This window comes from Alosa pseudoharengus, unplaced genomic scaffold, assembly GCF_046254945.1.
Source record: "Alosa pseudoharengus isolate Yale_2024_CS ecotype anadromous, Long Island Sound unplaced genomic scaffold, YU_APseudo_1.1 YU_APseudo_1.1_scf_1, whole genome shotgun sequence".
NCBI lineage: Eukaryota > Metazoa > Chordata > Actinopteri > Clupeiformes > Clupeidae > Alosa > Alosa pseudoharengus.
The window spans coordinates 31,449,751-31,473,548 of record NW_027468564.1 but is presented as its reverse complement, the minus strand read 5'-3'; the positions used below and the strand labels follow the sequence as shown (position 1 = coordinate 31,473,548).

The following is a 23,798-nucleotide window of genomic DNA, read 5'->3' as shown; positions in this document are numbered from 1 at the left end:
TTCCTAGATAAATTCCACGCATTGTTTCGTTTTTGTTTGTGATACTGGCAATGCTTTCAAGCCCTGTGTTGCTAACATACCTAGGCTGTGAAACTAAGGTCTAGCTAGCCTATTGGTGGGTTTAATTGAATTTGAGTAGCGGCTAACAGGATACGCAACCATTTAGCCTACATCTGAGAAAGTTTGTAGCCTAATTCCTGTAGAGCTCACCAAAATGATAGATGTGATACAAGACACTTATCTGCTATAATCCAAGATAGATTTTCTTCCGAGTTTTTGACCATTTATTTTACCAAATGACACGGGAAACATAATTAATTTCATCCACATATTCTTATGCACCAAGCACAACAACGCTACTTAGAAACCGTGAGAATCAAGCAAGCGTCATGGGCCATCACGACATTAAAGTGACAGGCACTCAATTCGACTTGCACAGCACCAATACAGTGTAATGACATGAAAGAGAAGTTAATGTAGTTTACACAGTGCTGTGTAAAAGTTAAGACACCCATGCTGAAATTGACTAAAGGGAGGAATAAAAAACATATTTTGCCTTAATTAAAAGAAAATAGGACATTAATTATGTTTTAATGTATTATGTAAATAAATAAATGTTATTATATATAAATGTCTTAACTTATGCACAGCATTGCATATTCTAAATAGCAATAGTTTGTAGCCTACAGTGGCCTACATTGTACAGTTGTACAATGGCTAATACTAATAATGTAAATGAAAAAGGTGAAAGAAAAACATGAATAATCCTGTAGTACTGCAATAATCATGCTTTGTAAATGCTTGTGTTGATGGTTATGTCATAATTTGTAACTCAATCTGTCTATTTCTTTCACAAAATCCACCAGAAGTCACCATTTAAGGAGTCATTTTTTCAAAATGTTCTCTTTTCTTGGGGGGGGGGGGTGCTTCCTACAATCAACAGCACCGCTGCTGGAAAAAATTCTAGGGGAAACACTGCATTCATATTGAGTTTAAATTGACTACTAGCGACCCTCGCACTAGATGAACGGCAAAAAAGAATGACATGGGTATATTGTACTTTGAATTTTATTTTATTTTTTTTTTGTAAAAAGTAAACTCTTAAAAAAATCCATCTGATTCATCACAGCATACATATATTTCACATCTCACAACGCATCTCCCTTTTGTTAATATTAACAAAATTATAAAAACACACATGCATGCATAACACGCACGCGAACACACACACATACACACTCACACACACTTTGCCTTAAACTTGAATTTATGTAAACGCCACCACTGCACTACTTCTCCATGTGATCAATCAAGTCAAAGTTTGAGTACGTGGCACATGATGTAGTCAAGAGAATCCCCACTCAACCTCTGACCCTTCCCCAATACACACACACACACTTCTTGTTGAATTGTAAAGTACCTGTGGTGAAGAGGAAAATGCCGAATGCAAAGTACCACTGACATTAAGCTGAGTTACTGAGGCCAATGGGAGGACCACTGTTATTAAGCTGAGTCACTCAGGCCAATGATCATGACGCAATCATGGCCTTGCTACTTAATGAAGCAAATCAAGTAGACACTAAAAGGCACTGCAATGAATCATTTTAGCACTCCATATACACCTCTGAAGTTCACCTACAAAAAAAAAGACCCAAAGCTGCCATCTTTGCCCATATAAGGAGATCCTGGTACCATCTTTGCCCATATAGAGAGATCCGGATTTTTGTAGGCAAACTTCAGAGATCTATTCACACTTCAGTAACTGTCTCTTTCTTCTTCCTTTCCTCTCTCTCTCTCTCTCTCTCTCTCTCTCTCTCTCTCTCTCTCTTTCTTTCTGTCTGTTAGAAACTCCTCACCTCTTTTTGTCTTCATCGCTCACACTGATCCTCATTCTCTCCACTCTTTCTCTCTCTATGTCTCTCTGTCCATCCTCTGTGATTGGTTGAGGTGGTTGAGAGAGGGCAGCTGATTGGTTCTTCTCTCACCAGAGCTCAAATAAGCAGGTAACAAAACTGGCTAGGTTTATTATATTGGGGGGCACACAAAGAAAGTGAGAGTTAGAGAGGAGAGAGAGAGAGAGAGAAAGCGAGAAAATAATCTATGGCGGGGGAACGAGTGAGAGAGAGAAAAAAAAGACTGCTGGCTTGTCCTAACTGCATGTGAGTGTCAGACTATTACATAGTACTGAATGCTCTCTGTATACACTGAGACAAAGACATTGAAAAAAAAAATAGAAACAGAAATAGAAACAAACTGCTTCGCTTGCATCCAATTAGGATGATCTAACTGACAACAAAGTAATCAAACTGGGAGAGTCTTCAAATCACCCTGCTCACAGACCGCGCACCCCCCCCCCCCCCCCCCCCCACAACACACACACACACCACGCTCCGCTGCCTCTACGTGCACACCCTCCTCTTGTCGTCGAAGAGGCGGCGGACGGTGTAGACCTGCGTGAAGGCGACGGTGAGCAGGACCAGCAGGCTGACGCAGGACCAGAAGGACACGCGCCACAGGTTGTCCTCCAGCAGGTAGCGGTCACGGGCCTCGTGCGCACGCAGCGCCGTCTGCATCTGACGACTGCGCTCCAGGCGCCGGTGCACCGAGTCCATGGACTCCTGAGAGGAGGGGGGGGGGGGAGATAAAAAGAGAGAGAGAAAAAAAGAGGGGGAGAGAAGAAGAGGTGGGTACAGGGAGAAAACAGTGGGGTGGTGGGAGTGGGGCATTAGCAGGAGAGATAAAGAGAGAGAGAATGAAAGAGAGGGAGAGATGTGGAGAGAAGAACCATCAAAAAAAGGAGAGTTGGGTAGAGAAGAGGACAGTCAAAAAGAGGGAGAGAGGAGGAGAGGCAGGTAGAGAGAAGGGGAGAACAAGAAGAAAATAAAGAGAAAAATCAGTAAATATTTTTAAGACACTAGTGTACACTTCAGATCTGTCCTCATAATTACAATCAATACAAATTCCCATTTCCTTTACTTTCAAATGTTTCACTGTTCATACCTATAACTTCTCAAAACAGCATATTGCTTATTAATTTCTAATCATGTTTAATGCCTTGGCACCACATGATTGATATGTGCTTATATGTGACATTTTTGCATCACCAATGGTTATATTGTCTATAATTTCATTTACATGTAACATGTAACATGGTCTCCCGTCATCAGTGGTTATTTTGTCTGTAATTACATTACCATTACACGCTCTTGTATTGTAAGTGGTTATTTTGTCTGTAATCACTAGGGGTATGACGTTCGAAACTGACATCTCGAATCAGTGTCAAGGCTTCGGAGCACAAGTGTTTCAAAACACTGCTTCAAAACAGCCATGTCATGTGACCACTGCTTCGAAACAATCTGGCACAACTGCTTCGAACGTTTCAGTGTTTCACAAAGCCTCACTTTGCCCATCCGTAGTAATCACATTACCATTACGGTCTTGTGTGTAAGTGGTTATTTTGTCAGTAATAACATTAACATTATAAGGTCTCTCGTCGCTAGTCGCTGTAAATGTGAATGACGCTTAACCATGCTTTAGGCAACGATGCCCTCTAATTGGTGAGTGTTGTGGAAGGGGGCGGAGCACTGACCCTGATATCCTCCAGCTTGTACTCTAATAGGCTCTCGGGCTCTCCCAGGCCCGCCCACTCGTCGTCCCCGCCCTCCTCGGACGCCGGCCCCTCCAGGATGACCTCGAAGAAGACCATCTTCTCCGAGAAGCGGCTGAAGCTGTTGTCAAAGCAGATCTGGTAGTCGCCTTCCTCAGTGGGCTCAACACTACAGCGAGGAGGAGGAGGAGGACGAGGCGGAGGAGGAAAAGAAAAGAAAAATGGAAGGGGAAGAAGAAGCAAAGGATGAAAAAGAGGAAGAGGAATAAGAAAAAGAGGAAGAAAAGCAGGAACAGGAAGGAGAGAAGAACAGGAAAAAAGAAAAGGAGAAGGAGAAACAAAGGATGAAAAAGAGGAGGAAGAAGAAAAAGAAGATGAAGAAGAAAGGAGAAGAGGAGGAAACACAAAAAAGAAAGACAATTACTTTTTTATAACAACTGTGTGCTAGAAATCTGACTTTCCTTTCCTGACCGCCATGCAAAACAAAAGCAGACAGAAGTGTGGCCAAACTCGTTGTGAGAGACCTCCCATCCTAGGGACTATCTAGTCAATGGGTGCTCGGGATGGAGGCAGTCAGAGGGACTCACGTGTGGACGCCGTCGGAGCGACGGAACTCTGAGATCAGCTGATAGCCATGAGGAGAGAGGATGGTGAAGTCCACATCCATGCCTGCACCTGCAATGATCTAACACACACACACACACACACACACACACACACACTTACTTGGACTTTCCTCTTTGCATTAAACACAAACACGACACCATACAGATAATGTGATGTCAATTACACATGCAGGACAATGTCAAACGGAAACATGACATCCTTATAAGACATAAATCACCCACACATCCTTAGACTGTAGGCCTACATAGTATAAGTAGCCTATACTTTATGTTCAAAGACTATTACACAGAATATGTTACTAAATGCGCTCTCTCTCTCTGACTCTCTCGCTCTCTCTCAGTGTAATAGCACTATACAAGCAGATCTACAATAAAAACAGAACTCATACTGACTCATATAGGAGGGGCATTTGTTCATTAACACGTTCCTTAACACTAACAAGCAGATATGCTGCAAATCTGTGGTTAGACACATCCATCACAGTGTAAAGCCAAGAACAGAACAGCAGATCGCATCCCAACCTCACAAAACTTGGGCTTGAGAGAGAGAGAGACAGACAGACAGAACGAGACAGAGATACCACTGCCTAAAAGGTAACGGATGTACAGCAGGACATAGCTGATCATAATCAATGGGCTAGCACACTGTGCGTGCAGTGGGCAAACAGGAACACCCACACATCAAACACAAGACAAAGCTCAGCATCTCACGTTACATTAGCTAGAAACACCAAGTTCCACAGGTCAAATGCGCATCAATACAGAGTAGGCGCGCGGACAATGCGCATGAATTGACAGGTCTTGCGGTTCACCCTTTCGCGGAACTAGCATGTCTTCAACAGCTTTCAAACGTCAACTTTTCCTTGGCATAAAAGACTAGAGCTACCCCAATAGACTGTTTTTTTGTAATTTAACATCCATTCAAGCCCAGGTTGATGCAAGGGCCCGGGCTCGCAATAACGTGGGTGCGAGGTCTATTAACCTTACATCAAACAAAGCTGACATTACTCACTTGTGTAAAGCTCATACACTTGCACAAAAGTGCCACGTTAACTAACTTACACAATAAATGGCTAGTTAGCAGCTTAGCCATGACTGTCATTTTCAATTATCGACTAATTGCCAGCTAACTAACAGTTAGCTAAATAACATTTGTTAGCTCACAACGCTCACAACTGCAGTGTCAGAGAGGCTAACATTAAATCAAACTTGCAAGCTAGGTTATAAGACATTGGAGTTTAATGCTAATGTTACCTGGTATTCAACTTCCATAGAGCCATTTTTCGACGCCGTTTGGAAGAAGCATTCTGTTCTTCCTGCTGGCAGTAGAAATGTAAACTCACTATCAAGGTTCGGGCTGAAACCGCCGACCGTCTGCGTGAAAAACGCAATAAGTACAGAGATACCGACCCATTTAGGTGATAACCTAACGTAATCTACTCGATAGGAATTCATAACGAACAGTTTCCGCTCCGTTTTAGTTGGCTGTTGTCAAAGGTTAGGTGACATTGTGCTAGCCAGATACCTAACATTAGCTCCACAGCATCGCAATGCATTAGCCTGGGCTACAGTAACTTTTTGTATCAACACCCGATTGGTTAGATGAGCTCTCGACTCTAACGGGGAAATAAACCAATCACATTATACCGAGTGTCCGCTCTTCCTCCAATGGTTGAAAGCCGCAATGAAGCGGCTTCTGTTGCTTTATAAACACTGAAGTAGGCCTAATACCATGCATAGATAGTAAAAGAGAAAGAGAGAAATAGAAAGAGTCTTCAGTGTTCTTTATAAGGCTCAAAACAATGTAGAGTAGGCTATGCCATTTCCATTCAGATTGCATATGATGGTGGTGGTTGTGTATGGAAGGACCGATTCCTAGGAGGCACCGCACCGCACCGCATATCAAATGTGGTTAAAAAAGCACTGTCAGGCACTGAAAACGATCAAAAGCCTAACTTTTGGTTTTAACCTTTGAATTTCAACCTTAGTCAGTAGGTTATTGGGCAATAGGCTTATGGACCTACTGATTGGTACTCTTTACGTTAAAATAACTGGGAGATCACTAATGGTGCAGGAAAGACTAGACGCATGAACATGACACAAAACGGAAGGTGTCGCAAGAGAGATATTTTATTTGTAGCCTATTGAAATATCTCTCTTGCGACACCTCCGGGTCATGGATTTATTTTTCTTCAGACGAAACTCAACCCATCAGATTTAATGTCTGATACCTGTGGGCCTATAATGCAATGATGCCTATAGTATTGTAGCGTCGGTGGATGTACATGTTTAACGTTGAATGAGTGTCTCCCAGAATGCAGTGCGAGTGAATGGTAGAATGTGTAATGTCGGTTATAATAGTTGTAGTTACGTTTAGCATGTTGTGTATTTGTCTCTTTAGTTGTACCTCATGTGCTTATCCTCGTGTTGATGTGTGTGGTAAACCCTTATTGTGTGTAGCATGTGCGGCTGAGACTACCCCTGTGTTGCCCTATGTAGTTGTCTGTGTCCGTATGAGTCTTCCTGTTCTAATAAATGGCCGTCCTGGCCAAAGGTGAATCTTGTCTGAGGGTGAGATCGCTACAGTATATATTTGTATCAGTGGGTTCATGGTATTTTTCGCCTGTTTCACCTGTTTTTTTGTTGTTGTTGTTACTTTTACTCTCTTTTAAACAGAGTCTGGTGCAATGGAGAAAAAATGGAGATAATGGTAATGGTAATCACCATTCATTTCCAAGCACACACTCTTGTTACAAAATTATAAATCATGGTCTACCATAAAGATCTGATTTGTAATAACATCTTCATTCTGATTGTTGTTTGTATGCAGGGGGGATTTGCAGATGATGGCACAGAAACAATTTGCAGTGGCAAACCATACCTGGTGTTTAAAGGCCCTACACTATGTTGGTGGGTGAAAGAGAAGCTGCATCATATATCTGCTTCTGGTGGATGGACAGCGTGTACCTGAGTTCATGAGTGAGCTTAGCTGGCTAACATTAATGTTAACTTATTTATTATGATCTTATGAATTAGCTTTTTTACAAACTTCTAAAGCAGTCGTTTTACTCTTTTAGCATAGATGTTGTTTATTCTTTTGTACTGCTATTGTTCATTTGGACAAATGCTTAGTGACTAGGCCTACGATCAGTTGTTTCTTGAACATTTGAAAAATTGCCATTTTATAGGGAAAAAATGAAAATGAAAAACAAAAAAAGTGGGCAACTGTAAACCATCTGCACCCATAGGTACTGTATTTTCACAAGCTGTCAGATAGACTTGCTGACTTTTTAGTGATACTCCTTTTGGCTGATATGGCACAAGAGAACACAGACAATGAATTATCTTGAATGAATTTGAATGCTCTTGTTCTAAAAGTTTATGTTAGTGATTCTGAAAGACACATCTCTGTCTGTCCTTTCACTGTCCTTTCTCAATTACTCACACAGAATGGTCGAGATGGCTGCCTGGCTTGGGGCAGAGCAAGCTGACATTGAACATTGATTGGAGAATGGTTGGGAGAATGATGATCAGATGAACGATCATCACTTTTGATTGGCTTGTAACATTGAAATTAACTGATTGGTTAGTACAGTTGAGAGTTGTTTGATTGGCTTAGGGAACTATGATAGCAGGAATATGAGTGAGTGCACACCAGCCTGTTTTGAGGTGTTTTGAGACAGTCATCCTCAAGAACCAAAGCCTGAATAAAGCCCCACTTTTAGTATTCTCTCTGTCTCAGTACTGTAACCAATTTATGGGTTTGCAATTGATAGTATTTTGCATCTTGATTTGACATGGCACTTCAAACATGACTGAATAAGGAGGAGTCTGATAAAGGGGGTTGATTTCATCTGTCAAAAATACCCTCACAACGCCACACATTCTCCAGAAGGTACCCTTCCAGGTTAGGAACAGAGAGCTCTGCACATTATGGCGGCTGAGAATACTGACCCCACACCTATACTATTGCCTGAGGCAGACATTAATAACCACAGTGGCTCTCTGAACATCGACGACGCTCGGTGGCGAAGGCTGGAGGAGAGGCAGACGCTGCTGTGGAGGCTGCTGCTTGGGGCCCTGTGTGGACTACTGCTGCAGGCCTGCTGGGTCTGTCGCCTCACGAGCCTGACAGGCTCCAGCCTCAGTGAGTATCTGAACTTACGTATTTGTAATGTCCTATCATTATATATTCAGCCTTTAAAATGCTTTTATGACTGAGAATAGTGTAGGCTACAATTTGTAGCATAATTTGTGTAAAAAGGAAAGTGCCCTAACATGGGACTTGAACACTAAGTTGGCATTTACTTCTTTGCTGCTTGTAACTGTATATTTTTCGGGTTACACATCATTATTGAGTGAGTGTGTTATTCTTGTTACTGCTATGTGTGTTTCCTGTTTGTCTTCAGGAGCTCTTGTGGTAAACCACATCCTCATTTCAGTCAGTTCACGTGTATAATATGTCTTTATCTACGATATAACCCATGCTGCCCTTTTGTACACAGATTTACCAAATATGACTGAACTGGAATTCAACATGTCAGAGAGGACGCTAGCTGCTCTTCTAAAACGTGTGGTGAACACACATACCCAGACATCACAGATGCACACACAACACAACACAACACAACACAGCACAGCACAGCACAGCACAGCACAGCACAGTGAGATTTGAATTGTGACCCAAGAGCAAGTTTTACGTGAAGTCGACTCCTTGTAGAGCATTACGCTAAAGTTCAATTCATTTTCATTTCAAAGTAACTGAATTGGTTCTGAAAATTTCAACTGGAAATCCTCTAAGAACAAATTGTCTATACCTATATAGAGTATATTCATAGGCCTACAGTATACTAAGGCAATGATCAGATGGTGTTCAGTAAAGTAATGATGAGTGTTTGAGGATTGAGTGTGAATAAGTGGTGAATAAGTGTGCTGCTTTGATAGGTTGTTTTTGAAAAAAAAAAATGAAACCAGGTTACTTCCTGTTTCTTCCAGATTTCCAGATAGTGTTAGGCAGAACATTTAGTATGTAAGCAGTTGAAAAAAAACTAAGCATTCTCTTATGGCATTGGCAACATATACCCACTCTATGTAAGGGACTCCCAACCCCCCATTCTCCAGTCTGTGGAACACAATGTGTCTGGTTGAATGCGTAAATAAATAGGCCCATCCAGCGTCTTACCAGGCACACCATCATGTTAGTCATTTGCATTTAGGGATATGGGCACACACGCATGCACGCACGCACACATGCACACACACACACACACACATTCTAAGATCATCTGTTTTCTTGTCCATTCTTCTTAGCGAGTCAATGTCAGTAAAATAAATATTTTTCCCGCTATTCAGAGTAGCCTTTAAGTAAATTGTCATCCTTCTACTCACTTGTTGCGTCAACCTAATAATATCCTGTTTTTCGCGGAAGCCTGCACGTAATCCTTGATTGTAGCCTATCATCTGGCTGCAGATTGAGACATACAAATATAATATAACCATCAACAGATTTAAGGCATCTTGATCTTGCTGTGAAAAAAGATGGCGATTACAAAATCACACATATCGTGACCTGTGGGGCCCGGTAGGCCCGTTCAGTAATCCATCCCTGCCTATAGGTCAGTAAGCAGTGGAGCATAGGCTATGCTGCGGCTCACTGGTAGTTGTTGTTGAACTTCAAATCAGCGCGATTTACCCTTATAGGCTGGTAACGTTACATGATCCATACAGACACTTTCTTATTTTTAACCGCCAATACCTATGAAAATTAAACCGGATCTGACTATTGGTATGCAAGCGGTATGCAAGCCCTATTTATTTACCCGCCGCAGTGGCTGGTAAGTTGACCAAATTCACCCGCCAGTAGGCTACATAAATTCACCTGCATTAGTCGGGTGGCGGGTGCTAATTTCCATTCCCGACACACGCACACGCATACACACACACATTCTCTCAAACAAACAAGCTCACACACATTCACACTCGCACATGTTTGTGTCCAAGCTCCTGAACTGCTGTTGATAACAGAAGTGAGACTGTAGATTGTTGCTGATTTAAAACAACAATAATATATCGCAGTAAAAAAGTAAATCTCAACTTTTAATTTAATTTGCTGCATGACATTTCCAGGCTCCCAGCATTCAGAGAGGAAAGACAATGTTCTAGTGGGTTTCAAACATGAAAGTCTGTCTGTCTGTCCGGCTGTCTTTCTTTTTTTTGTATAGCCAAGACTGGTTGCTGAGAACACAAATGTGCATGTGAAACATGGATATAATGTATTATATGCTGTTCATTAAACATATTGTTTAATACACATCAGATATGTGACTACATTGGTGTATCTCATTCTATCTCTCTCTCTCTCTCTGTCCAAGGCCATGGACACACCAGCTCAGCAGAAAATAAAACCTCCAATGAGACTTCAGAGATCAACAATCCAGAGAGAAAGCCAGCTGCTCTACTAAAAGGTGAGATTGACACACACACACAGAGACAGACAGAAAGACAGAGAAACAGACAGAGACCTCTGATATGTAACAATTCCTCAGTCTAGGAGGTTATGTTTTCACCCTTGTCTGTTATAGTTGCTTGTCTTTTTCTTTTGTATATGTGTGTGTGTGTGTGTGATTGTGTCCAAGGCTCCTGGTGTTGATAACATAAGCCAGAGTGTCTCTGTAGACTGCTGCAGAATTAAAACAACAATATATAGCTGCTGGGCTGTCTGTAGGAAAATTATTTTGCTGCATGACTTTTCCAGGCTCCCAGCCTCCAAAGAGGAAAGGCATTGTTCTCCTTTGGACCCAGGAGGGAGACGGATTCCTCCACCAGATGGACTACAAGGACGGGCTCCTGACCGTGAGGCAAGAGGGCTTCTACTTCCTGTACTCCAAGGTCGCCGTCTCTGACATCCACTGTACGCTAGTCAAGCACACAATCATGAGGGACTCACACAGATATGGGGATGGAAAGACACCCATGGAACTGATGCAGTCAGTGAGGTACATGATACAAAACATCTTTTGTAAATTTCTTTTGGATAAAAGTTTAATAAACTTAACGTTGAATAACTTAAGTTGGATTAAAATATAATGTATGTTTATGTATGTAACTTTGTTTTGTCTGTGTGATTACACAATATATTCAGTGTGCAGGACAATATAATGCGGACTACTTCATAGGATGCATTCTACACCCCCCCACCCCCCACCTCCTTTAAACAGGTTTTACTATCCAAAGCCTATGTTGGGGGACAAACTGAACCTAGATGTGACCAGCAGCTACCTGGGAGGGGTCTTCCACCTCTTTAAAAACGACTCGGTGTTCGTGAAGCTGGAGAGTGGGCCGATAAGAACTGGCCAGAAGGAGAACTTCTTCGGGGCTTTCTTGTTGTAGAACTCAGCTGGGGGTCAGTTACCTGGTTACCCAGCTGCTTAGTTAAAATAGTAACTGACTCAAAAACAATTCAACTGTTCTGTCAGCTGTTTGGTTACCACAAAAAGCTGGATCTATTCTTACCAACTGATGGAAATGGTCTGCCAGTTGTTTGCCTGTTGACAATGCACTTACATTAGCACAACTAAATGAGCATTTCTGGTCTTTCATTTGTTTTGATCTTTTGCTGAATTGTGTATTATTGTGAAAAGCATGCAGAATCTCTGAGAAAGTTGCCCATATGGTAGGCTATTGTAATCTTAGGAAAGGATGTTTAGCTTTTATTTTGTCATGTTTTACATCTCTGTTGTGTGCCAGTTTAAGAGTTATTATGGCGTATATACATATATTGGATAACAAAATCCAGGTTAGGCCACAGGAGAACTCAACTTGAAGTTGTGTTCATTTGTGCATGAAGAGTTGACAAATGAATGCATGTCCCACGTACCCTACACCCCCCACTCACCCCCAAACTGTAAATTTTTTTTTTCATACTCTGGTCCTTCTCTTCTCAATGTGCCTGGGAAATATGTTATATTAGTCAGTTGATTGTTAGCAAAAAAAGCATTAGCATAAACCACCATGCGATGCATACACAATGTGGCTTATACACCAGAAGATATTGTTTGCATTTAATATTTACTTTACTTACTAGTTTACGTAGCCTAAACATGAACTACTGTTAAAAGAAACAGGAACTGCTGTGAAATAAAGAAATATCTTGTCAAAATTATGTCTTGGTTGTTAATTACTGTTACAGACTATCCAGTTTGAGTCAAAGTTGGAATCAATTCGCCTTATTCACGTGGTGACTATTGTAAACCAAAACGAAATTCCTGTCCACAACTCCCCACATCATCTGCGGTTCACTACTGCTGCTACATGGGTAGGTCCTGTAGGCACGGACGGATTATGAGCCACTGGGCCCCTGGGCGCAGACATGAAAAGAGCCCCTCTGCCCACATCAGCAAATTAGAACATTTACATACATTTATTTAGCAGACAAGGGACTACATGGTCCCCAGAGCAACTTTGGGTTAAGTGCAAAAGGACAGACAGGTCAGGTCTAAAACACAACACGAGTTGGAACACAATAATGACCTGCTGTTCTGCACACCTACCAGTAGGTGGCAGCACAACCACATTATTGGCTATTCCTGTCCACAACTCCCCACATCATCTGCGGGTCACTAGGTCATAGGTAGGTCCTGTAATAATAATAATAATAATAACTTGGTTTTATATATATATAAGTTATATAATAACTTGGTTTTATTTTATACATGTAACCCAAGGTCGCTTTACAAAGGAGATAGGGCAGGGGAATAGAGAGGAGAAGAGAGGAGGGGGTAGAAGTGGGGTTGAGGGGCAGGGTGGTTAAGGACCATAGGCCTCAGTGAATAAATGTGATTTTAGGTGCTTTTTGAACGTAGCCAGTGTGGGGGCTTGGCGGATATGGAGAGGTAGACTGTTCCAAAGGGTGGGGGCAGCAACACAGAAGGCTCCGTCACCAAAAGTCCGTAGCCTGGAACGGGGGATGACAAGCGGGTCCTTGCCAGAGGACCTCAGGGACCTTGGCTGGGAGTGATGCTGGATGAGATCGGAGGAGCAAGAGCATTGAGGGAGGGAGCACTGTAGGCATGGATGTATTATGAGCCACTGGGCCCCTGGGCGCAGACATGAAAAAGGCCCCTCTGCCCACCTCAGCAAATTAGTACATTAACATTTATTAATTTAGCAGACACTTTTCATCCAAAGTGGCTTACATACGTCAATTCTATTACAATGGACTACATGATCCCCAGAGAAATGTGGGGTTAAGTGCCTTGCTCAAGGGCACAACAGTGGACACTGGGAATTAAACCCACAACTTTTCAGGCTACTGCATACTAGCCCATCACCTTAACCACTACCAACTCAGTAATGCTTGGGGAGTCCGGGGGCATGGGGGGACAGGGCAGAGTGAAGTGCCGTAGAGATGGCAACCTCAGTGAACTGGGCATCAATACCTCCCTCTGTAACTGGATTCTGGACTTCCTAACCAACAGACCTCAGTCTGTTAGGTTAGATAATCACACCTCCTCAACCATCACCCTGAACACCGGCCGGCATACCACAGGGATGTGTGGTGAGCCCTCTCCTCTACTCCCTCTTCACCTACGACTGCACACCTGTACATGGCTCTAACACCATTGTCAAGTTTGCAGACGACACTATGGTGATTGGGCTCATCAGCAACAATGATGAGATGGACTACAGGGAGGAGGTCCAGCACCTAACATCGTGGTGCACTGACAACAACCTGACTCTCAACACCAAAAAGACGAAAGAGCTCATTGTGGACTTCAGTAAGTCTAAAGCTGGCACACACACCCCCACACTCATCAACGGGACTGAGGTGGAGCATGTCACCAGCTTCAAGTTCCTGGGTGTCCACATCTCTGAGGACCTCTCTTGGACCCTCAACATCTCTACCTTGATCAAGAAGGCTCACCAGCATCTTTTCCTTCTGAGGAGACTAAATAAAGTCCACCTGTCTCCCCAGATCCTGATGAACTTCTACCGCTGCACCATCGAGAGCATCCTCACCCCACTCCCCTCCGGGAGGCATTACAGGTCTCTCCTCACCTGTATCAGCAGGTTCAGAGGAAGCTTCTTTCCTGCGGCTGTCACCCTACTAAACTCTCTGCATCCCGGTGACATCCAACGAACTAGCCCCCATCACCCCCCGCCCCGCCCCTGCCTGATGCCTCCTTGCCTGTTCCTGTTGAGGTGTCCACGACCATGGCAGCCTTGACAGGGACAACAAGGAGGCGAACATCCCCCAGCCCCCCCACAACTGCACTACCCTATCCCATCCATAGTGTCTATTTATTTACAAATGTACATACTGTAATTACACTTATACATAGCCATATTCTACTGCTCTTCATCTTGCACACACTTATTCTTAATACTATTATAATGTTACTGTCTCTGCACTACAATGGTACTGTTACCACACCACACATAGCTGTACATACTGTATCTGTTTATGTGGTTCATACTAAATATCCATATTTATTCTAGCCTAGAAATCTAGACGCACCCTAGCGGCAACATTTGCTGCCAGGGCTAGTCTAGCAACTCTCCGTTGGCTTGTGAGCTGGAAAAATTAAACTTCTATCAGGGCAATCAAATCGTGTATAGAGACGTTAGGCGGGCTTAACATGATTGATGGCAGAGTTGCAACGGTTTGGCTTGAATTCCATGAAGAAGATGGATGTTGCTGTTGGCGAACAGCGTGACACGAGTTTAGCTTTTTTTAAGTTGGCAAAAGTTTGAGCCAACTAGTCCTATTGCGTGCAGAGGAAATTGAAAGACAACCAACCGATTATCCCGCCCCTCGGACTGAGCACTGCCAACGGCGAGTGCCCAGACCCTACATTTTAATGAACTCTGCCATCAATCATTATGTTAAGCCCGCCTTCTTCGTCTCTATACACGATGTGATTGGCCCTATCAAGGTTTAATTTTTCCAGCTCGCAAGCCAACATTTGCTGCCGCTAGGGTGTGTCTAGATTTCTAGGCCACTTTTTCCTGCTTTTTTGCACTTCTGGTTAGACACAAACTGCATCTCGTTGTCTCTGTACTTGTACTCTGCACAATGACAATAAAGTTGAATCTAATCTAAACCTGTGGGGCCCTATTCAGATATCAGGGGTGGAGAACAGAGTAGTGACTTCACACAGAGGCTTGAGCTTCAGGGCCCCGGAGGCCGTTCAGTAATCCATCCCTGCCTATAGGCAAAGTCCTTTTAGGCAAGTCCCTCCACTCGGCGGCCATTTGACTACGCTTTTTGGGCACTCGTCGGGCATCCATTTCGGTAGAAATGCGCGTGCGCAAGCCTTCACGACACCAATCTTGCTCCAGCGGCGAGATCACATGATTGGCACGATGTCTTCACAACACACCATATGATTGGCTCAATGTATTCACATGTCGACGTTTTGCCGAGGAAGGGGTGGGATATGTTTAGACAACAGCCATATCGGCTGACAAACTAGCCCCATGCATTTCTATGGAGTATTTTTTGAGTGCTGTGTCTCCACATTAGAAAGTCTCTGCTATAGGTCAGTAAGCAGTGGAGAGTACTGGAGACCAAACAGCTGAATACCGGGGCGTTCCTGACCAAGGGTGCGTTTCCCAAAAGCTAGTGGTTGCTAACTCACGTGTAAAAGATACAGAAATACGACTTATGATATTCAGTGGCATTTTGGTCACATTTTAGCAAGAGCTAATACATCCGTTTTTTATTTTTCCATTTTCTAAAATTTAAAATGTGATGTGTGACAATATGAAGCTTAAGAGCATGCGCAACTCAACAATACAGACTCACATTTGGCAAGGTAGTTGCGATCATAGATCTCCATCTCCGTATCATACATAGCTACTATGCTTTTGGGAAACGGACTCTGGGTAGTAAGCAGAGTAATGGATATGAGCCTGTGGAGTGAGCGGTCCGCAGTCCTGCTCCAAGTCCCCTCTACCCCCTCCAGATGTCCCTATCCTTTTCACACTGGGGTTGACAGTGCGTACATGCAGATATCCAATTATCCACAATACCCCCACACACTGTGCAATTGCAATTAAACAATGAGCTTCTTATTGAAAAACAAAAATCTGGAGAACATAAATTATACTGGGGGTACTGTATTTGAATAGAAAACCACGTTGAATTTCTCCTTGATTATGTATGGAAATCTGGTCCAATGTTTACAGGCAGGCCGCCACAACCTATCCGCTGACACAGAGATGATGAGTGAACGGGAGGATTGTTTGTTTATTTTTAAGCGCTTTAAGGCTTTAAGATGAGGATTGAGGAAACTTACTTAGAGGTCTGTGTCCATAAAAAGTTTCAAAAACAATTTTGCATGCAAATTCAGAAAGCACTAATGACTAAGGACAATTAAATGGATCGATAAACATTTTATTAATCCTCATAGGTACATTATAAAGACAATCTATTCACTGCTGAAAGAAAATAATTTCATTTCAGCCACTCTCCCACGTCTAGCCAAATTCTTTTAAAGGCAAAAGAAGAAAGGAACAGAATAGAACACTGTATTTACATATGAACACGTACAGGTCAACTCGTCATTTTGGAATGGGAAGTCCAGCGTTTACTTGCTGTCTGGGTGCAGTTTCAAATAGGCCTCCACCATGCGGTCAGCGTTTAGTTGCTGTCTGGGTGCAGTTTCAAATAGGCCTCCACCATGCGGTCGGGGTCGTGCCGCGCGTCCATGCTGGCGTAGATGAGCGCCAGCCAAGAGCACCGGTGGCGCACGGGAGTGTCGCGGAGGTACGCCTGAAGCCGGCTCCGAGCAGTTCCGCCGCAGCCGCCACTGCCGGCGTGGTCACCAGCACCGCCGTCGTCGTCGTCGTCATCATCGTTATCGTCGTCGTCAACAGCAACCTCCGGCTCTGGCTCTGCCGCCGGCGTCGTCGTCGTCTCCTCCTGCGGCTTCTGCGGCGGCGGAGTTTGCGGCTTCTTCTGCGGTCCCTCCTCGGGGTTGAGGATGGGAAGGTTCCAGAGCGCGCCGAGGAGGGCGTCGAGGTTGGGGAAGAACTTGACGTCGGCGAGGCGCAGAGTCTCCCCGATGCTGGCGGGCAGCGGCACGCCTTTGCTCCGGTGCTTCCACTTGACGCGCCAGCACTGCAGCTCGGTGGCCAGCGTGTCCGGGCTGGGCAGGTCGCGGCGGTACACCTCGGCCACGGCCGTCTCCTCGGCGACGTCGGCGGCGAACTTGAGCTGGCCCATGACGGCGGGGATGAGCGAGAGGCAGCGCAGCACCTTCAGGTGCGTCTCTGAGAACAGGTCGTTGAGCTCCGAGATGACGTAGCTGACCACCGGCACCGTCAGGTGCTCCTTGTAGTAGCCCTCGGGCTGCGGCTCGGCGCCGCCCGCACACTTGCGGAGGTGACGCAGCGGCACGCGCACGGGGATGCCCAGCGACTGGGCCACCAGCACGGCCTCCTCGAACCAGAACTCGTGGTAGACGTCGATGTTGTCGGCCACCTCCACCAGCGAGTGGAGCACGGCCGTCACGCTGCTGGTGGCCAGGTGCACGTCCATGGCGCCGCCCTGCAGGTTGCGGCCAAAGGCACGCGTGAACGACAGCACGTTCTTGAGCACCACCAGCGCGGCCAGGAACTCGAAGTCGTTGAGCGTCTCGGCGAGGGCCAGGCAGTCGCGCACCACGCGCTCGCTCCAGCGCTGGTCGTGGCTGCTGTCGCAAACCGACTCCAGGCAGAGCTTGAGCGGCTCCAGGAGGTCAGAGGTCAGCTGGAAGGCATTGTGGCGCCGGCCCCACCGGCCGCGACGGCAAGCGGTGAGGAGCTCGCGGGCCATGTCCTCGTCGTCGCGGAAACTCGTCGCCACGGTGCGCTCCAGCTCCAGGCGTAGCGCTGGCGAGCTGCGGAGGAGCGCGTCCACGCGGCTCAGCGTCGCCACGACGACCTGCGTGCCCGGAGTGCCGGCGCTCTCGGCCAGCAGCGTGTTGAGGCCGCAGCCCGACCAGAGCGTGCGCACGACCGCCGGGTGCCGCTCCGAGATGCGCTCGGCCGCCGTGCGCATGCGCAGCGCGTGCCGTGCGCCGCCCCCACCACAGTCGTACGCGAAGCCGCGGCACTTGTCCATGTCCAGCCCGCACGCGTCCGTCACGTACGTCAGCAGCCTCTCGGCCAGCGTGTCGCCGTCGCACTCCAGCGACACGAAGCCCAGGAGCTCCTCCCTGGGACTCGCCTGCTCTGCGGCCACCGCCGTCGAAACGTCCACGAACCGGGCGAAGATCGGGAGGAGGACGTCGCGGCTGCTCTCTCTGCCGGCGAAGTCTGACGACATTTCCGCGGGCTCGCCGGCGATCAGCGAGAAGAGCTGCACGTCGCGGAGGACGTCCTCGCGGATGCAAGCGCCGGCCACGTTCAGCATGTTGAGCAGCGTCTCCGGCGGGCACGTCTCGGAGTTTGTCGCCGCGCCTTCGAACCGCCGACGGAGCGCCTCATCGCCGGCGCTGATCCGGAATTCCACCAGTGCCTGGAAGTTGCTCAGAGGCGTGAAGGTCCACGGTTGCCCGGTTCTGTTGCCGTTGCCGTTCGCGTCTGTTTTCTCTTGGTTGCCCTCGACGACGGCAGTGGCATCACTGCCTGCATCTTTGAGTTTCTCCACGGCGGACGAGAAGGGGGCGGTCACTGTGTGTCCGATCAGCGGAATTCCTTGCCTGCCGAGCAGAAGCAGGATCTCGAACAGAGAACGCAGGTATTCCCGGAGTTCCTGCTCCTCTTGGGATAGCTGAGGAACGGCGTCCTGTTCCATGTCTTCCACATCCTCGTCCTCTTTATTGGCCTCCGCCTCCTCTTCCACTGAAAATTCACACACACACACACACACACACACACACACACACACACACACACACACACACACACACACACACACACACACACACACACACACACACACACACACAGTGTAAGTCTTTGACTTATTTATAAAGTTGTTTTCATGCATTACTTTCGAAGAAATAACAATTCCATATGGTGACAATCTCTGTATCTCCCTTTCACACACACTCACAGATCTATCAGCTGATAAAAGATAGGCATTTGCTTCATAAGCTGACACATAATGCAAACTTGGTCACTTACATCTACGTTCTTTAATGTCTCTGACTTCTTCTTCTGTCTGTGGGGAAGAAAAGTAAACAAATAGATGAGAGGAAGTAAAGAAATAAATAAGAAGTTAACAAATAAATAAGCATCCATCCTTGCAAAACCACCTTAAACTAAAACTAGGACATCGGGGGCCACTGCTGAACCCTATAGAGGTATACTGTGGGGCTACTTTAATAAACATGCTGGATACTCATGCAGGCTTCTGTTTTGTTGTTGTTGTTAAATATCATACGGCTGCAGTGCACCGTATTGTTTTATAAAAAAAACTCAGACAAGGTAGATTTACATTTACATTTATTCATTTTGTACTTCACTTTTATCCAAAGCGAATTACAGAATGAGAAATAACACTCAAGCTGAGACTCTGCATGAGAAACTGTGATTGAGATTGAGTCACTATGAGAAGCCGTCAACCAACGGCAAAACATAATCATCTCTGTGTAACTAATAATAATAATAATAATAATAATAAAAAAACTCACCAGAACTTTGACACGTTTGCGGTTTTTGTGCAGTTTCTTGTTCTGGCCGCTGAAATCAAATATGGTGGGAACCGCATTGTCCTTAAGAACTGTCCGAAATGGACCCTACAAGCATTAAAGAACACACATCTCACTCAAACAGCCTTTTGGCACCTTTTCCATATTTTAAATCTAAATGGAACAAAGCAAACCCACTTTCTATGAAATGACCAATAAAGCAGTTAATTGATTTCTTTAAACTCCTATTGCTCTAAATAGAGGAAGAACTGAGTAACTAGAGTGACACAAGTAATAGAGTAATTAACATACACGTAGCGAGTCATTGTACAACCCCAAATCAAAAAAGGTTGGGACATTGTGTAAAATGCAAATAAAAACAGAATGTGAAATCTGCAAATCTCGTAAACTCATATTTAACTGCGAAATATCAACATATCAACATATCAAACGTTGAAAATGACATATATGACTACTTTGTGGAAAATATATGTTCATTTTGAATTTGATGGAAAAGGGGGTGGAATGTCCGCACACTTGCTCCCATCAGGATTTTTTGATGACTATTCACCAGTGTAACGTTTCGAGCTTACGCTATTCATCAGACATTTTGAATTTGATACCAGCAACCCTTTTCAAAAAAAGTTGGGACGGAAGGGTGCTATTAATTCTGAATAACAGGACACCTATGAAGTAGACTGTTCCAATGCTCATTGAATGGTAACTATCACAACCATAGTGAACGATGGTTGAGCCTGGAAGCAGGTTTCGCAACAATGAAATCAACTGTAAACAAGCTAACTGCCCTCCGTTATCATTGTCAGGACCAAAGAAAGTACAATACAAACTGAACAAGTTGGCTTCTTTTTAAATTGTACTGCTTGTTTCTTTTGTGTGGTATAAAGGCATTAGCCTGACTCTCGCCAGATGAATTTCGTTCCGCCTAGTTCAACTCATCCATATGGGATCGATCCATTGGAGTGGTGCTTCAGAAGGCTGGGCCTTATCAAAAATCCTTACATAAGATTGGATAAGTCACTTGTCCGTCATCTATTGACGTGCTATTTCAACCACTTACATCGAAGCCAACCCGTGACGCTGAGAACAGTCTCACAGTCACTTCTACGCTACGTCACATCTATGAAACTCCGGCCCTGCGTCCTGATTGGCTCTACCATACAATCTCGTGCCGAAATCACTCTCAACGGAACCGATCCCAGATGGATGTGAGTAGAGCTAGGCGGAACGAAATTCATCTGGCGAGAGTCAGGTTATAAAGGCATGACTATAATGGCAACTGGTGGATAAGCGGGATAATAATGGCCTTAGCGGTGTCCTTATACGGAATTAATGATCTTGGCGGAGGCTGCACGCTGGGGAGTATTTTGCCTCCACATCGTCTACTAATTAATCCGTAGATCGGGACACCTCGGTGGCCGTTATCCCTTACGCATTCCAAGGTCACCTAGCTCTATGACTCTCTTCTTAGTTCTTGCACGCCGTGCAAAATCTTCTCCCCAAAATGTCGGCTTCAGGCCTCTCTGAACTGCACACAGCAATCCAAAATGAATACTCAGCTGCACTGTGTGAACTACCATTACATTCTGTGCAGCAGGCACTGCTTCCACTTTGGTTAAGAAAGAAAAGTCAGAGCCCATAAGCATTCAGAACTGGTGTTTGTTGAAGATGGTGCCCCTGTTCACACTGTTCAGAGGACTCTTCAGTTGTGTGCTGACCGCCTTCCTGCCCTCCTATGCAGTGCAAAATGGCTGCCCACCAGGGTTCTCACCCCACTACCATGACACAGCTCAACTCAAGGACCCAAAAGGGATAGGGGCCCGGATTTAAAAAGCAAAGTGCACAGTCTGTCAACAAGCAAAGTTCTCATGCATGAACTATAGCTATCATTTTACATGTGGGAGCATCAATGGTTGTGCTCAAGTGTTGCCATGGTGTTAAATTTCGATTGCTATTAAAATAGCTTTAATTAGACTTGCGACTTTTGGCACGCTGGTTTCTGAACAGACTGATTTTGCTGAGTATTCCTACATCCAAGTGACTTTATATGGGGAGAAAAAAAACCTTTGAGACACAGTGTATATACATTGGCGAAATAAACTGCAATGCTTTGCAATACCGGCTCCTTATCTTAAAATCTAAGAATTAAAATAATATGGTATTGATGGCCTAATATAGCGACTGCTAAAGTTAGCATAACCAGCATTGTACATGTTATCTCAGTGGGCGTTCACGTCCCTAATTCATCTTCACAGAATGCCTTGCATCTGCCAGGCTATCCACTGGCTGGCACCAGTGTCCACTTACCGTCTTACAGATCATGCTGGGGTCAAAGTGAGCTGCACACAGCCTGTAGTGCTTATTCAGCTGGTCCGGCGTTTTGGCCAGCAGGTCGGCACGCCGACAGTTTTCCACCCACTCGTGACATCTATCCGTGTAGAGGGGAAGAAAAAAAAAAACAAGTTGACACATTTTGTTAAATTTTTAAATGTCAATAAATGTGTGTGTGTGTGTGTGTGTGTGGGGGGGGGGGGGTCCTCTATTCTAACACCAAATCGTAATGAACGGTTGTGAACATTTGAGCTCATAGAGAGCCATTTCTTAATTGTTTGACATAGAGACCATCCTTCACTGTGTGCATAAAAAAATACACTGGGGTCTGTTCACAGTCCTAACATAATATAATAATAATAAACACATCCAAAAATGGGCACGATGAACTTCACTTCCCATAATTCTCACTGCATCAAACACGTAATGGGTCACGTCATCTTCAGTAGGCTAACCGTACTTTTAATTATTCGCGCCATTACTAAAACATTTGCTTAATATTTTGTCGACCGCTAAAACTCAATGATACACACGTCTATATCTATGGTCTATACCCCAACTACATAACTTCGCTTTGGTCTTATAGGACAGCAGCGCGGAAAAAGATGCAACCTGTTCGCGAGTTTGAGGTTCGCGTGGTGGACAAATTGCACAGGCTTGTTAATGTTAACGTCGAAGTCCAACCTCGCCAGAAGGGTAACGTGTTCACAGGCCAAAACATTCACACTACATCGTTAGCACTAAAAAAACACCATTGTGTTGCCAAAAGAAAGCATACAAATAGCTGGGGAAGTAATTATGGCTGCACATTTTGTTCAATGTTTCTAGTGGTGCTAACTGTTGTAACGTTAGCTGTTAATGACAGCTTGCTAATGTCTGCTAACTTTGCGCGTTTTACGGAAAAGCTAACAGATGCGAGACGTCCAAAGATAGCGGGATAGCTAATGCGTTAGCGTGTTTATGCAATGTAAGTAGTGTCGAAACCCTAGACTATTAATTTGCAACACTTTTGTTAAACTATGCAGTTAAACACTGTTAACGCAAACTCACCTCTTCACATCCCTTGGAAATCGGAAGAAAGCTAAGTCTGTTTGCGTACTTTTCTTGGTGCAGTTCGGCGCCACGCAGAAATTTGGCATTGTTATCTGTGTGTTGCCGATAATTACACTTTCGGAAAGTCTATCCGGAGAGCAAAATATTCCAATAAGTATTAAATAAGTATTTTAAATAGACATTCAAATGTGCACTACACTGCTTTGTGTGGCCTGGAGGATTCAACGCGTGGAGTCCGTCCTCGTCCCACAATGCATTGCTCGAGGAACTGTTTTGGGTAGTCATGTGATCTGGATACTCTGTCAAAGATAGAGGCGCGCTGGCGCGCTTTATGCTGGGAGGAAATTCAAGTTTAAAAACAGATTATGGAGTAAAACTGGTTTATTAACTTCGAGGTTAATTGACAACGAGCGGAGACGCGTCCTCCGTGTAGTTACTTTTCGTTTAGAAAAAAAAGGGCGTGTTAAGCCCTTGTCTGTATCAGCCAATGTTACCGCCAAAGACTTCAGACAAGTCATGGATAAATCAAGATACAAATGAGCC

The 23,798-nt window shown here is 44.8% G+C and overlaps 3 protein-coding genes across 3 annotated transcripts; 1 reads left to right on the top strand and 2 right to left on the bottom strand.

Annotated features, from left to right (window-relative positions):
• Positions 1–1,052: 1,052 nt before the first annotated feature.
• tmed1b (transmembrane p24 trafficking protein 1b) lies at positions 1,053–5,813 on the bottom strand. Its single transcript, XM_076287350.1, has 4 exons — positions 5,488–5,813; positions 4,195–4,292; positions 3,590–3,776; positions 1,053–2,618 (listed from the first exon to the last, which is right to left on the bottom strand). The coding sequence occupies exons 1-4, from the start codon at positions 5,686–5,688 to the stop codon at positions 2,400–2,402; spliced, it is 705 nt and encodes a 234-aa protein (XP_076143465.1). The 5' UTR covers positions 5,689–5,813; the 3' UTR covers positions 1,053–2,399.
• A 2,097-nt stretch (positions 5,814–7,910) lies between these two features.
• Positions 7,911–12,391, top strand: LOC143125645 (tumor necrosis factor ligand superfamily member 14-like). The gene is made up of 5 exons (XM_076287315.1): positions 7,911–8,380; positions 8,739–8,804; positions 10,605–10,697; positions 10,988–11,228; positions 11,451–12,391. The coding sequence occupies exons 1-5, from the start codon at positions 8,167–8,169 to the stop codon at positions 11,620–11,622; spliced, it is 786 nt and encodes a 261-aa protein (XP_076143430.1). The 5' UTR covers positions 7,911–8,166; the 3' UTR covers positions 11,623–12,391.
• A 4,231-nt stretch (positions 12,392–16,622) lies between these two features.
• Positions 16,623–23,435, bottom strand: LOC143125520 (52 kDa repressor of the inhibitor of the protein kinase-like). The gene is made up of 5 exons (XM_076287074.1): positions 23,253–23,435; positions 22,179–22,299; positions 19,857–19,961; positions 19,348–19,384; positions 16,623–19,062 (listed from the first exon to the last, which is right to left on the bottom strand). Exons 1-5 carry the CDS (start codon positions 23,339–23,341, stop codon positions 16,877–16,879), a joined length of 2,538 nt encoding a protein of 845 aa, XP_076143189.1. The 5' UTR covers positions 23,342–23,435; the 3' UTR covers positions 16,623–16,876.
• Positions 23,436–23,798: the final 363 nt, after the last annotated feature.